The sequence below is a fragment of the Halichoeres trimaculatus genome, unplaced genomic scaffold, assembly GCF_033239565.1.
Source record: "Halichoeres trimaculatus isolate MK-OKI-2021-1 unplaced genomic scaffold, fHalTri1.1 fHalTri1_scaffold_5, whole genome shotgun sequence".
NCBI classification, from domain to species: domain Eukaryota; kingdom Metazoa; phylum Chordata; class Actinopteri; order Labriformes; family Labridae; genus Halichoeres; species Halichoeres trimaculatus.
In genome coordinates, this window is record NW_027437183.1 from 25070848 (window position 1) to 25086259 (window position 15412).

At 39.7% G+C, this 15412-nt stretch overlaps 1 protein-coding gene across 1 annotated transcript; it reads right to left on the reverse strand.

Annotated features, from left to right (window-relative positions):
* Positions 1-1795: 1795 nt before the first annotated feature.
* On the reverse strand, positions 1796-14064 carry adrb3a (adrenoceptor beta 3a). The gene is made up of 2 exons (XM_074670630.1): positions 12303-14064; positions 1796-3022 (listed from the first exon to the last, which is right to left on the reverse strand). The coding sequence occupies exons 1-2, from the start codon at positions 13613-13615 to the stop codon at positions 2995-2997; spliced, it is 1341 nt and encodes a 446-aa protein (XP_074526731.1). The 5' UTR covers positions 13616-14064; the 3' UTR covers positions 1796-2994.
* Positions 14065-15412: the final 1348 nt, after the last annotated feature.

Below are 15412 nucleotides of genomic sequence, written 5' to 3' on the forward strand. Positions count from 1 at the left end.
CACATAGCCCCATCTTACCTTGTGTGGTGACTTCTTTCTTTTCCCAAAAAGATGTGTTGACTTTATACAGTCAAATCGGATTTAGAAAAAAAACAACAGTAATAGGAATCAGCAGACAGGATCACGGAGTCCACTCAGACTTGGCATTGCTTTTGGTTGGAGCTTGTTTCAGTTGTCACAAAGCCTGCTTGGCAGTGTTCAAACCTAACGCTGGGTTAGGTTTGTTTTCTAATGTCCTGCATTCAGCTCGTGGTTTATTTGCTAAAGCTTTAAATTACTCCCATAAGATAAGGACAGTGTTGTGTGAGCTCAAACAGTTACAGTGCCTGATGTTTAAGGAGACTGAATTTAATTGTCCGAGGACCTCACATCAAAATATTTTTATTTTACCCTGCTCTGCGTTCATGAAAGAGTTCTCAGTTGCCACCTATACATGGACTCAAATATTCTGCTTGCTTTCAGTTTATTTGCTTGAATGGAAAGAATTTGACCTTTGTAAACACCTCATTCCAAAGGAAAAGTGCCAATCCGAATGGACATTTAAACGGTTTCACAGGGGTGGAATATTTCTTTCCCCAAACCGATTCAGGTATCATGTATCCACTCAAATAGAAAGTTGTCAAGGTACGTTCTTTCAGCGCATGCTCAGATATGACGTAAGACGCAACTTTGTTTACGTTTGTTTGCACATGCCCTGTTGACTATTCTGTTTGATTATAGTGGCACATGTAGACCAGAGATTGGAATATTCCTTTCCATGTATATTATTGTTTTCGGAAAAGTCTTTCAGAAAGATTCCATTCGGAAAGACGAAAAACTCCTCATGTAACCGTGGCTAGTGTCGGGGTCTGGACCCCTCAAGCGATCCTCTGTTAAATCTGTTGGATCACGAGATGAATACCAAGTTGTAAAGCTGCCTTCAAATTATACTTTTTGAAGTTTTCTTCTCTTGTCCATTGGACAGACATGATACTGAACGTGATCAACTGCTCTTCCCTATCATTCTATCATTTTTTACTTTGTCAGTATATTATTTGAAGGGGAAGACCGGGAGAGCAGCAACTTTTCAGAACTAGAAAAAGGATTGTGGAGCATCACGGTCACTTCAGCACCCTGTCAAGTATCAAAATTTTAACCAATGCAGACGACTGAGTCTGCTGTGATGATGGGGTGATCACCTTCAGGGATTAACTATAACTTTAACAAATTCTTTCTTGTCTTTATACAACACTACTCCTATGGATTTGTGAGGTTTTCTTCTTTGGACTATAACCATTTGTTTTTGTGAATTTATCACTTTGAAATCCAATTTTGTTAATCTTAATGTGAACATAATGCCCTCGTTGTGAAGTAATGTAGCAGTAAACCTTGGTGCTTTTTTAAAGTTACTTTATGGGGGGGAGTTGTCTTTAATTGGAAAGATGGGGACAGTGGACAGAGTAGGAAATAAGGCGCGAATGGGGTGCAACAGCTGGGAAGGAAGCCACAGGCTGGATTTGAACCCTGGCCATCCACATGAGAGCAAACCTCATGGGGCATGATCTAGACTACCACGCCATCTGCACTCCAACCCTGATGCTCTTACGTTGGGCTGTGTACAATGTCGATAAACACTAGTAAAGACAGAGTTTCAAATTTCTAACCGACTTCAGTAAAGTCCTTCCTTCGTCACAACACCCATGTTGAGTTTGCACACAGAGCACACATGGTCCATGTTACACAGTTTTATTGATTCTTTATTTCCTAATGCAACAGATGACATCATGTAAGAAATAATGGACAACAATGCAGTTCAGAATAACAGAATAATGAAAGGCATGGAGGGGATGCCCCCCAGTTTGGACATTGTTTTAATGACTCTTTATGTCTCCTTTTTGTTTTTTTAAATCATTACCATGACCCTTTTCCTCTTTTGCTACAAAATACCAGGGTGTTTACCAGTGACAGAAGAGTTTGCTAAATCTTGAACTTTGATTTTTACTGATGATTTAACTCAGACCCTCTAGGATTCTGCAAAGTGATTCTGGCGTATTCAACTGTATGTAACTGAATGTGATGACTGTGACCCCCTGAGAATTAAAAAACACAAGGGAAAAAAAAACTGGTGTTACAAGAACCAATATTTTAAAAGTCAAAAAAGTGTATTTGATGGCATGCAGGTGAGGAGCTAAGAAGCTGCAGAGATTGGTGAAGGATGCACTTTATAAAAAAGGTGAGGGTTTTGTTGAATTAGCATTAATTGTCTGAAATTGTCACTAATCATCACAATTTCCTGGAGGGACTGTATAATTGTTGACAGGAATTTAGTTGAGGTTTCCTGTTTTACGATATAAACAGCCAGCCAATCAGGAATGAACACTTCTTTGGTCATGGTATGAGTGAGTAGACTGGAGGAAGGCGCGAGTCAAGGTCAAACAGGGATCTTTGGATCATGCTAAAAACCTTGAATAAAAGCTATCCTTTAGGTTAGCTCATATTAAAACTCTTTGCCATGAACATTTCCATATCTTATCTGAACAATGAAGAAAGCTTTGTCACTTATAAGTTAGACAATGTTTGGATTTTGCCACAGATTTGATGTGTGTCATAAATAGATAACTTACCAGACATTAAAAGTCAGTTTCAAACTGAAGGCCACGCACACTGTGACCAAAGTTTTGCTGGAATGCTCCAAACCTTATTTTAAGTATTATCCTATCTGTGCATGCTGAGTCTTCAAACAGTTTGTAGACGACATCAATATGTTGAACCCTGACCTCTGACAGGATCGTATTGCAGCGATTGTGGCTCTTCAAAAGTGACAATCACAGTGTTTCAGCACAGATCAACCCAGCTGTCTGCTTGTGTCTCCTGTGTCATCCTCTTGTGGGTGTTTGCTGCAGCAGTGGTGGATCACTTCATTAGATAGTCAGTGCTGTTTGGTCCCAGACTTTGCAGGCATCATCGTAACATGTGGAGGATGATGTTTCTTTCAGTAGGTCAGAATTTTACAGCTCATCCGTCTTTCTCCTGCAATGTGAAGCTGATAAGAGAAAGAGAAAACCCATGAGTACTCCTCACATTACCGAGTGTATTCAACAGAAAATACAGATCCATAGTACTTTTTTATCCTCTCATCTTCTCCTAGGCTGATAACAGCCCTCTCATCATAGCCCTTATTATACCTTTGACCTGATGTGCCGCTATGTGAAATGTGAGTTGCTACGCTTTCATTTTATTTCCCATCTGATAAAGCCACAAGTTGACAGCAACAGTGTATCTTTGAGGCAATTTGATTATTGGTCGTTTTTTTCAGAAAACATCATCAATCATCGCTGCATCTGTTCCCTTTTTATCCACCGTTTTGCTTTAACCCAAACATATGCAAATAAGTCCCAGTCTATTTTTGCCCTGGCATACTTTATTCCCCTTGACAGAGCAGGAATTCTGATGCTATCACCTCCAGCGTGCATGTCTCCACAGGAAGACATAAACCACCTGAACCTGTAAGCCTCACAGAAAAGTGAATGCATGTGGGAGAAAAATATGCAGGAAACCATTAACAATGTGGCTTTAACAGAACTCCCAACGTGCTGTAAAGACTTTTTTACAGTTGGTACAGTAAATCACGAGAGGCTTTGGTCTGTTTTACGCGTGTCGGATGGTGAAGAGTCATTTAAGTTGATGCAGTTGAATGATTAATGGAAAAGACCTCCAGGAATAATACTGCGTTGTACATTCTATTAAATCTGATACTCACTCATGATTTATAGTTTATTTTAAATCACAAAACGAGGACATAGTTTGCGTACATTTGTAGTTTCCAGTGAAGAATTTCAGTTGATAAAAGAAAAGGAGACCTCATCCATCATTTGAATTTCAGAGAAAAATTCATGACATGATTTGATTACGCTGCCGGTTTATTAGATTGTACGCCTAATTAGAGCTAACAGCCCGAGACTTCAGGTCTTGTGTGAGTAAAATGTTGCATTATGACAGTTGTGATGTCTAATTGTGTTTTAAAGCCATATAGTGGTTGAGAAGCTTTAAATCTGGCAGCTGTAAGACTGTATTATGATAGTTTACTGATTTTTCAGTCTTTATTTCAGTCTGTTGAACAACTGAATGGAGCTTAAGTATGAGTAAGGGGTGGAAAATCACTGATTTATTAATTCGTGAAGTTATGCTGTTTGGTGTTCATAGCTAGCTGATGTTAGCAATAAACTGTTGGCAGCTACCCTCACACTGTCTATGATCCTCTGACTGTGCTCTACTGGCTGATCCAAGGTCTAGATTCAAGACGAAGGGTAATAGAGTTTTCTCGAGAGCCCTTAGACTTGGTAACGACCTGCCAGAGGAGCTCAGACTTGTACAATCAGTCCCCTGTTTTATTTTACTACTGAAGGCCTATTTTTTATTTTTTTATTTTTTTTTACAAAAAAAACTAAGTAAAACTAATTTTACTTTGATTTTCTTGGTTTTACTTCTCTTGATTTATTTCATTACTTGGCTGCTTGTCTTATTTGTTTTTATTTTTTTTTACTGTCTGCAGTTCATTTTTATCTATTTATTGTGAAGTAGGTTGTTACTTGTGTTGGAAATTGCTATATAAATAAAGTATTATTTATTCATGTATGTATATTATTATTATTATTATTATTATTATTATTATTATTATTATTATTATTATTATTGATGATGTTCAGTACCACTTTTTATGTAGACCGATACCAGTACGAGTACTCCCTATTGAGTACTCACCGATACTGAGCACTGATGCTACTAGTAGTTTTGATACATAAAATTTAAATTCACAGTGACAGATCATTTTGATCAAAGACAGCACAGTCACTCTGCCAGTAAGTCCAAATAAAACACTGAGGTGGGAATTTTTTTGATAAATATTAAACAAAAAATAATAAAAGTGCACAATAAAACTAGCAACTGTCAGAGTTAAAGTATTTTTAAAGTAAACTGTGCAAAATAAAACAGTTTAACAGATAACTCTCCCTGGTTCATTCATGTTGTCTGAACAGGACCTGGCGCACATTTGCTGTGGTGTTGAACCGCAGCAATTAGCAGCAACTAGTGGTGAGGAGGACTTGCACGACGAAAGATTTTCTTGCCTAGAGTATCTGCTACTGGTATCTGCAGCCTTCACGAGTACCGATACCTTAAAAAAGGCTGGTATCGGCCCGATACCGATACCTGGTAGCAGTACTCATTTATCCCTAATTATTATCTGAAATGTTCAGTTAAAAGAGTTGACTGTTGCAGACAGTTTGCAGCACCCACTCAAAAAGCTTTGCCCTTAATAATGGACAACTTTAGAGTGGCAGTAAGCAACCCGAACATTTCCAAACCTACTACCTCCACCTCTGTTATCTCACATCCCTCTCCTGAGCCCCCTGCCCTGCCTCCAAATGAAGACCGAACATGTACGCCAACTATTCTCTCTGCAAATGGTCTAATGCACTCAGACAGCTCTGATAGGCTCAGAGGACAGGAGGAGGGACAGCTGATCAGTCAGTCATGCTGCACATTTACTTTGCTGTCAGCGCTATAGAGGCAGGAGAGAGTGAGAGAAGAGTGACAGGAGTGAGAGCTGTCAGTGCAAGTCTTGTGGATGCTAGATTAATCAGGTTCTCACAAAGTTGCAGTCATTGGTTTGTTGTATGTAAGCTAACCTGGACTGGAAGGTTTTTCATTATATAAATGAATAAAGCCCAAGAGGCAGAAATTTACAGGGCTGTGAGTTTCTGCCCTGTACTAAATTTTAAGATGCTAATATGGAGCCTGATGGGTTTTGACTTGCTTTTGGTACCAGCCTCTGGTGGCCACTTGAGGAACTGCAGTTTCTATAACCTCTGCATTCACCCAAGTGGCTGCCTCTGGTCTAAAAATATGATGCTAAGTAGGGCTGGGTGATTATGGTAAAAATAAGAATCCCGATTATTTTAAGTGATATTGAAATCACAATTAATATACACAATTATTCATTTATTCAAAAACTTCAGTACTGATTTAAACACAACTTTAAAGAACCAGCGAGTGGCACATACAGTATTATTGATACACATAAGTCACACACACTCGCTGTGGCTGCACATGGAACATAGAAGAGCTATGAAGCACAGGAACTTGCATACATCTACACTGTGTGGCACATTAATAGTTTTTCTTCAATTATATTGTTTTTTATGATTGTCAGATGGCAAAATTGAAATCACGATAAAATCCCATTTATTGTCCAGCCCTAATGCTAAGGTGCTAAAAACTGTTATTCTCTAGACTCTGCTTGAGGCTGGCTGCAGAAACACTGGAACACTGAATTTCACAGCAAAAGTCAAAATGTTTACAGTCTGGTTTAAAAAATGGTCTGGGTAATTGGACCAGAGTCCTGCACGGGTCCAATTTTCAAGATCCACCCCAACCCAGGGACGTACAAACCCACACCCGAACCACAAACCCGCGCATCAGCCTGATTAGTACCGCAACCCGATCCGACCCGTTGAAACAGGACCCGCAGCCCGACCCTTAACCTTATTAGGAGTAATCATTTTGGGTCACATTGTCTGAAAATTGAACGATATTTCGCCATAGTTCAGATGCCAGTGAGTAAACAACGCACCTGAAAGAAGCAACTCTTCCAATAAAAGCCTGACTTCAGCTCCATCATCAACCCTCTGTGATCTTCTCACATACAAATGTAAAATTACTCGTTTTTTTTTCTTTAATGCTTTTAAACTTTTAATCTCTTAAAAAGACCTTTACACGTGTAATAGACTTACTTTCTGTCCAGACTTAAGCGACGCTCAGCAGGTATGAGCCGTGATCATGTCACAACCATGGATGTATTATAGGAACTGGATAGCGTGGCTATATGGTCACAGCCTTACAACCAGCTTACAACTTACGTTTTTATTTTATTGTATTTATTATTATTTTATATTAATTTTGATGTGTCAAACTAAAACCCGCGACCCGACCCGCATGTTGTTTTTTCCAACCAGATCTGAACCCGGAAAAAAAAAGTTTTTAGAAACACCCCTAAATCAGCTGTTTTTGCGTGTACCCGATGGGTACCCGATGGGTACCCGACCCAGTGCAGGACTCTGAATTGGAGTTCAAAACTCTCATCAGACACAAGTGGGTGATGTTATAGACACTATATCTGTGTAGTATCTAGTCTATGGTTTTGATTAGCTTTTGGAACCAGCACCCAGTGGCCACTCTGGGAACTGAAACTTTTCAACCTCTTCATATAACTTGTATTTATGTTCCTGAGGTTATTGTTTGATGGTGACATACCAAGAAATGTCTCTAACCAATAACATTTTCGAACACCTACTGCTGTTGTTAAGCACACACATAATACTTCATGTCAGAGTTGTGTTGGGTTGTTTTTAACTTCTGTTGTACATAGATAAAGCTTTCCTGACTTTTTTCTGTCCAGCCTTATCAATTTGGTCTCAAACAGTTGTCAGGTGTTTTCCAAACTCCCAGATGCCTCCATTTAAAGAGCGTGCTGCAGTGTGATTGTTGCTGATAGCAGGCAGGCTTGAAAAGGGAGAGTGGAGGTTTTCCACAGGTCAATACCACCATGTTTTGCTTTACCCTGCTCCTTGTTTCATGCTGCCTTGTGCCTGATTCACCCTAAGCTGACTAAATGCACATTATAACTGAAAGAAGCTAACAAAATAGATCAGAGCACACCAGCCTTTCTAAAAATACATCATACTATCTAAATATGTGCCAAATGAAATGCTCAGGCTGCTTGGGGTTACAATGAGGTGTGAGCTATCTCACATTAGGAGCTTGATGAAGTAAAGAGCTTGTCAATCACACTCCAGCTTTAGTTCTTATTTTCCACGACTAAGGTAGCGCAGTACATGATGAACGAGAAAGGTCTACACATCTCTGACATTAGCTTTCCACATTTATTCAGCAATAACACAGAGTCTGTTATTAAGCTCTTGGAGGGAACAGCACTCTTGGGTGGGAAACACAATTATATCCAATGACACAGTTTATTCCTGTAACACCTCCGTCCCAGAGATGCCCGCTGTTTAAACACCGTGTTCTTTTAGGTTTGCCCTTATGGGATGTCAAACAACACGTCTGACGTATTTACGCCATCAGTTAGACGAATGAGTCACTAACGGTGAATTTGGTGAGTCAGTATTTACACTACGAATGGTATACTCCACCATCAGTCTGTGTTTTATGTTGTTAGTGATTGCTCCCTGTAGCTCAGCTGAAAGTTCACACGCTGAGAACGTGAACATGTACCCGGATATGTTATTGAAATAAAGGCGTTTTAATGCTGTGAGCAGGTTTTATTTGGATTAAGCCAACAAGAAAAAGTCCATAAAATCCTCTCCAGACAGTAAGTCAGAGAGATCCTGCATGGCTAGTCACGCATCAGATGTTCCTGTAGAGAGAAATCCATACCAATCCCTCTGCCATGTTTTTGTTTTCTTTTTCGTATAGCTACTGCTCTTCATCCTTCTATAGTGTCTTTAGGAATGCATTCTGTGAGCATATGCTGCCTTTTTTATCACTTTACATAGACTTTTTTTTTTCTCCGTTTTTGAGCAGCGTGTCAACAAGAATCTCCCACGTTTGTTTTTAAGATGCACAAGCTTCAAATAACAAATGACACATTCCCTAAAGATGATGCTCTCTATAACTACAGGATGGCTCAGTGCTCTCACATCCCTGTATTGTTGTGTAGAATATAGATGTTTGACTCTATTTTAGTTAAATTTGATTGTTTTCAATCGTTGACACCAATGATGATACAAAACTGAATGCACTACCTCACATATTTGCTCCTACTTCAACTTTTGATGACCAAATTATTAGGGATGCACGATATTATCGGCACAATATCGGTATCGGCTGATAAAAGCTTAAAAACACGTTTATCGGTATCTGCAGATATGAAAATTTCTGCTGATAGGCACAGCCGATAAGGTGCTATTCAGTTAGGATTATTATTATTTTCCATCTGAAAAATAAGCTCCTTAAATAAAATGTAGCACTTCATTTATTTGCACTGCAGAGCTCTGTGTCTGTCACCAGGTTGTTACAGTAGCTCTAAAATAATCAAATGCAACTTGGTTATGTTTAAAAATGCATTGTACATCTAAAGTTCATGTGATCTAAAGAAATTATTTTTCTGTATTTCAACACTGAATGTCTTGAGTTTGAAAAAATAATACATTTCTTATTTATGGTAAAATCAAATGTTTTTTGTCTTGTTTTATGTGTGTTTCTTAAACAAATAAGACCGTCACAATAAGAGTAACATATAAATTCCAGTACAGGATAGACTTAGCTTTCTTTACAGTCACAAAAACAAACAAACTTGAGATTATTGGTATCGGTATCGGCCGAAAGGGGTCTCGATATATCGGCATATCGGCAAAAATCCAATATCGTGCATCCCTACAAATTCTGTTTCAATCAGTCACTGTGAAAGATAGCTCTGAAGCACATTTATCCAGAAGATCTGTGAAAAAGTACATGTGACGGAGCAAAGTGCATACGTGACACAGGCTGGAGGCTGCAGTGGATGTTGATAAGGGCAGCAGTGATATGCCTGCATGTACTTCTGTGAAAACAAAGTTACTATTGATGATGGTCGTTTGGCACAATGTGAGGCTGTGCAGACACTTTTCCCAGGTAGTTACTCAGAGCAGTGGCTGTGACCCCTTTTTGTTCCTGCTGTTTTGATCGCAGGGTTTAAAGTATGCTGCTTAATTGGTTTGTTGTTCTCAGTGAATAGATGTTTAGTGCTGTCAGAGTTCAGAGGCTCTTTCAGGTGCCACTCTTGGGATTTTAACAACAGCTACCCACTAAGCAGCTCAGTCTCCTGAGACCTGAAACATCTTATTTTCTGTAAAACCTGAGCAGTGGCTCTGCCAGAGTCACTCCCAAACAGCTGGTCTCACTTATGATTGTAATCCAGTTCATATCAGCATAGCAGGGTGAGTCTGCTGAGCCTTTCCTCTGGGGCTGATTTACAACACAACACTCCAGGCTCCTTTTAAGGAAGACTTTTATATACACCCCTAAATGCTTCACCTTTCACTGTCCCATTGATTTTGTCTGTTAAAATACCACCAAGAGGATGTCATTTAGCAGCGTACTAAGTGATATATCAAGTATAAACTAAATATTTGAAACCAAACTTCCTGCTGTAAGAAAAAAGGATCACTTCTGGGTATTCACACGGTGTTGGGAGGGCGGCTGTGTGAGACTTTTCCTGCTTGTCTAATGAAATTTAAGTGAAAGGTAAATTAAAATTCAACTCAAGAGTTCAGATTGAATTTTCAGTATTAATTTAAAAAAGAATGAGGTACACACATCCTTATTTTTTTAAATCAATATTAGCTTGAAAACTTCACTTTTGTTAAAATGATAATGATGATACAAGAGGAGGGTTCCTGTTAATTTTACCCTGAATTAAATAATGTTTTTCTTGTTGAAACAATTTTCACCTGAACAATGATAAATTCAAATCAAAAGCAAATACTGTGAAAAGTAAAGACATAATCCCTAGCAAATTAATTTCAACAAACAATCAGTATTAGACTTAAGATTAGACCCTAATACACCCACTGAATATTCAATAATAATCATTAGGTTGGGTCTTCCCAGGCTCTGTTCTGTATCTACAATCAATTTGTTCCTGACTGTGACAATGACCTAAATGTTAAGCTGGCCAGTCCCACTTAACCTCCTTTAAGAGGATGCTCTCATTGGCTGTCAGAGCAGTAAACAGCCTCTCAGTTTAGAGGAAAGTCTTGTGCGTGAGTGATAAAGATTTATCAGCTGCAGGGGGTGTTGGGCAGGGCACACAGAGGCCCACTGAGGCACAGAGACACATTAATATCTAGAAATGTGCTGAGTGGTTCCCAGAAACAGGCTTTGACACAGCACACAGTGGTTTTACAGAAAGCACAGTCATATCTTTTAACTGTTCAACATAAAAGCTTGTCATAAAAGTTTTTCTGTACGATGAAATATTAATGAGTTTTCATTTTTGTGGGAAACTCTCCAAACACAGCTTCATTGACTGTTCTGTGGAACATTACACCACGTGAAATAATAGACTGATAACAGGTGAACATACAGAATAGAACAGAAGTAACTGATAAAAGTCAAAGCTTTTTTTTTTCTAAAAATTTTAACTTAAAGATGTTGTGTAGATTACCTTTAAGTATTTATTTTGGAATAGTAGGAGCAGATGTTAAAGTTTCTTAATCAAGTGTTTTTGTGTTATTCCTAACAACAATTGTCTTACCAAAAATAATATGAGCCTCATTCAATGACAAGACCAGAAAAATGTCTTATTTCAAGACATAAAAAGACAAAATGATACCTAAATTGTTAGCTGAATCGTAGGAAGTACAAATATCTACCAGGGTTGTAAGACAATATTGCTCTCAATTAAAGAAACTAAACAAGTAAACTTAAGCTGCCCTTTAAGCAATTCAAGCCTCATTTTTTACTTGAATACCTTGAAATAAGACACTTCTGGACTTGTCAGGTAAAGTGGCTCATATAAAGTCTGTTGAGACATTTTCTACTATAAATAAAACAAAAACATGTTTGAATTTTTGCAGTGCTCAGCTGATATTCACATTGTCTTGTTCATGTCTTTAATATAGATATACTGTGTACTCAGCAGGATAAGATGCCAGATGCCAAAAATATGGAATGATATACTGAGTTAACCTAAACAGGGTTAGAGTTACGCCATAGTTAAGATCAAATAATAAAAAAATACTTGTAAAATGTTAAAAAATAATTAGAAAATTGAAAATTTGCCAAGGTCTTTGAACCTTCAAAGCTACATTTTGTGTTTTAATTATTCATAATCATAATCTCATTTTTATAAGGCATATCCAGTTTTCTGATAGCTTTCTTATTATCGTACCTATGTTTTTTTTTCTTTTTAAACATACCATTAGCTGTGTGTTTTTAGAGACTTGTGCATTAATCTAAAGGTCTTAAAACTCAGTGAAAGATCAGTCAGTAACGAAAGTCGCTTCACCTTGAAAATTATTTAAAAGTCTTTACACCTCTGCTTAACAGAGCAAATGATCTGTTCATATGTCAGATAGGCGGCAGACGCTCTTCTTACTTTGATTAATGACAAACAAAGATCTCATAGAAAGATAATTACAGGTGAGACCACCAATCAACTCAGTTCCAAAGATATTTGTTCTGGAGACTTGGTTTCAGCTATTAATGAGTTTACCATGTAAAAAAATGACATTGTTTAGAAAAAGTAAGTTATAGATACTTACAATGTGGTTTCTGGTTCTGATAAGTCGCTGAACTGTGCGCTGCCATTGGACTGCAGAGGACCGGATGAAACCTCCTCACTTCTGCTGCTTCCCTGAGTGCTATTCAGGCTCTCGTTGCCCTCCATCATACTTGTTGGAGTTTTCTGAAAAGAGCCGGCTGTGCCTGAATCAGCCTGCCATTGAAAGCAGGAGCAGCGAGTCCTCAGCTCTTTGTAGAAAGAGTTTAACTGGAGGGCGGACAGCCACGGGCAGCCCAACAGGTTCTTGAAAGCCGTACGAAACTCTGGACTCCTGCAGTAGATGATGGGGTTGAGGCCAGAGTTGATGTATCCCAGCCAGTTTAAGAGTCTGAAGATCCTCTCTGAGGGGACCGTTTTGTCAAAGGCATTGATGATGTTGGCGACAAAAAAAGGAAGCCAGCACACGGTGAAGGTCCCCATGATGATACCCAGAGTTTTGAGGGCCTTGTGCTCTTTGACAAGCATGAGCCGCGACGGCCTTCGCTTGGAGCCCTTTCTCCGCTCTACGTTGTTGCAGTTGTTGGACCCTATGCATGCTGTCGGCAGGATGTTGTTGAGGTGCGGGGAATTTTGTATTCTCCCTGTCAGACACTCATGCTGGAAACGCTTTCGGTTCTTATCTATGAGTTGTACCTGCCGCGTGGCTATTAAGAAGACTTGAGCATACACAAATATCATTATGAGCAGGGGAATGTAAAACGAAACAGTGGAAGATATTATTGCGAAGGCCCTGTTGGTCACAAAGTCACAGCATTTAGGGTCATCATAGCAACTCTTTGCCGCTACGTCCTCCTCATCACGCCAGTACCCCTTCATAATTGGTACAAAGGAAATTAGAGCGGACACGACCCAAACTAAACAAACTATTACTCTTGAACGCCGCTTATTGAGGAGGACCTTGTGTCGGAGCGGCCTTGTAATTGCTATATACCGATCCACGGCTATGACACAAAGGGTCTCGATGCTCGCCGTCACACACAGGACGTCCACTGAAGTCCAAATATCACAGCACGTTCCACTGAGCTGCCAGTTTCCCGTCATCACTATTGTGGCCCCAAGAGGCACCACCAGGACCCCCATGATGAGGTCAGCGCACGCCAGCGACATAATGAAAATGTTTGTCGTGGTTTGTAGCAGTGAAGTTCGCGTTACAGCAATGATGATCAACAGGTTTCCTACCACTATGGTCAGAATGATGGGGACCAGTATAACCAGGCTCCAGGGTCCCAGTGCAGGGTGGTAGGGTGCTGTTGATGAGTTCGACACATTCGAATCGCTCAGGTAGCCTTCCATTATTCACCTGCTCAACTCAACACAAGGTAAACAGAGGTGGGTTTGTAAAGTCTGAGTCAACAAAGGTAAAAATTCTAATAAGCATCATAACTGTGTGCAAATAGTAAGTTAATATTCATTCTTCACTCCTCTGACATTTCACATCCCAGGAAGTTTTTGGTAAGTTTTCGAAAGGGAAACTTCCTCTCCATGTTTCAGAGACGTGGTTGTTGTTTCTGGACGTTCTTCCAGAGTAGCCATGATTTCCAAAATATAGTATCCAAACTGTCCAAAAAGCCAAAAGAATGTTAGTTCACAGAGTTACAGAACTCTCAAGACTCCAGGAAATTGTGGTTAAAATAAAAACAAAAACAAAAAGTTTCCCAGAAGAACTCTCAGCTTTGTCCATTTTGAGTCGTCCACTGGGATCAGAGTAGTTTACAGTGTTTTCACCCAGTCCTGCATGAGCTACAATGCCACAGCTGGACTGTTGAAGATCAAGCAACAGTGACACTGCTGCAAGAACCACCAGAGAGCACCAGAGGGGCTGCCCCCTCTTTCTCTCTCCCTCTCTCTTTCTCTCTTGTTCAGGTCGCCCAAGATTGTATTGGCTGTAATCACACCCTGGCTGGAGGCGGAGGGGAGGAGTCAAAAAGTGTGCCTGTGTGTTAAAGCCGTATAGGGATCAGTACCCTAATAGAGCCACACACACACACACACACACACACACACACACACACACACACACACACACACACACACACACACACACACACACACACACACACACACACACACACACTTGCATAAATCTGTAGGCAAAGATACTGAACAAGAGCAAGTCTAGTGCGTAACGTCATATCTCTGCCATAGCATGACACACTGTTTTGTTTTTAAGTTTAAACATATGTGATGACCTTCAGCTCTTTGTTCTTGTGTCAGTGAAGTTGTGTTGGCTGTAGCAGGGACACTAAACTTGTTAAAACTTGAACTGTCTGTCACCTGACTGTGACAAGCTGGTCTCACAACCAGCTTCTGTTGTCATTGTGAATTTTCACCATTTATCTCAACACAAGCTTTTCAAGAAACACCAAAAATCATTCTGCCAAGTTTAGCTCTTTAACTGTAATTATGCCTTATTATCTGCCCCGAATGCTAAGAGTCCAAAGGTCTCCTAAGGTTTGTTTGTGATACTGTTTGTGGTCCACTTTGCAGACCACAAGGCACGCGGCACCCCTGACTGTAAGGAACAGGAAACAAGTGCCCTTCCTCTGACTCAAAGTGGTAAAAGAAAATAATTGATAGTTATCTCAGTGTTACTCGAGCTTGTGCACTGAAGAAGAACAATCAGGCGAATGCCTTGGATGCGATCAACTTCAGATATTCAGAGCTCGGCAGCGATGCTGGGCTCTCTTGTCACTGGGCAGGTCCTTCTTTGGTCTGATCGACTCCACAACTGCAGCTGTGATTACTCTGCTTTTATTCTCACCTTATAGTTCACCCCTACTTACTGTGACCTTAGAAAGGGAAACCTTGTTGGTACTTACAAGCCTCACATGATGATTTAAAGGCTTATGTCCCAAACTCTAATTCATAACCTAATATTTATTGTTTTACATGAGTACTCAGGCTGTAGTAATGTGCAGGTATTGACGATATCCGTCTCTAATGTTGCTCCCCCCGATTGTGGAGCAGTCTTCCTCTGCACATTAGAGAGGCTCCTTCACTGTCCACTCTTAAAAACCGTCTTAAACACATTTTTATTCTTTGGCTTTTGACCTCAGCGAGACTTAGTTTCTTTGCCTAGTCTTATTCCCT

Coding starts and splice junctions, on each gene's coding strand:
- adrb3a (XM_074670630.1), bottom strand. CDS start 13,615: ATGGAAGGCTACCTGAGCGATTCGAATGTGTCGAACTCATCAACAGCA. Junction 3,023..12,302: donor TCAGAACCAGAAACCACATT/GTAAGTATCTAT, acceptor TTCTCTTATCAG/CTTCACATTGCAGGAGAAAG.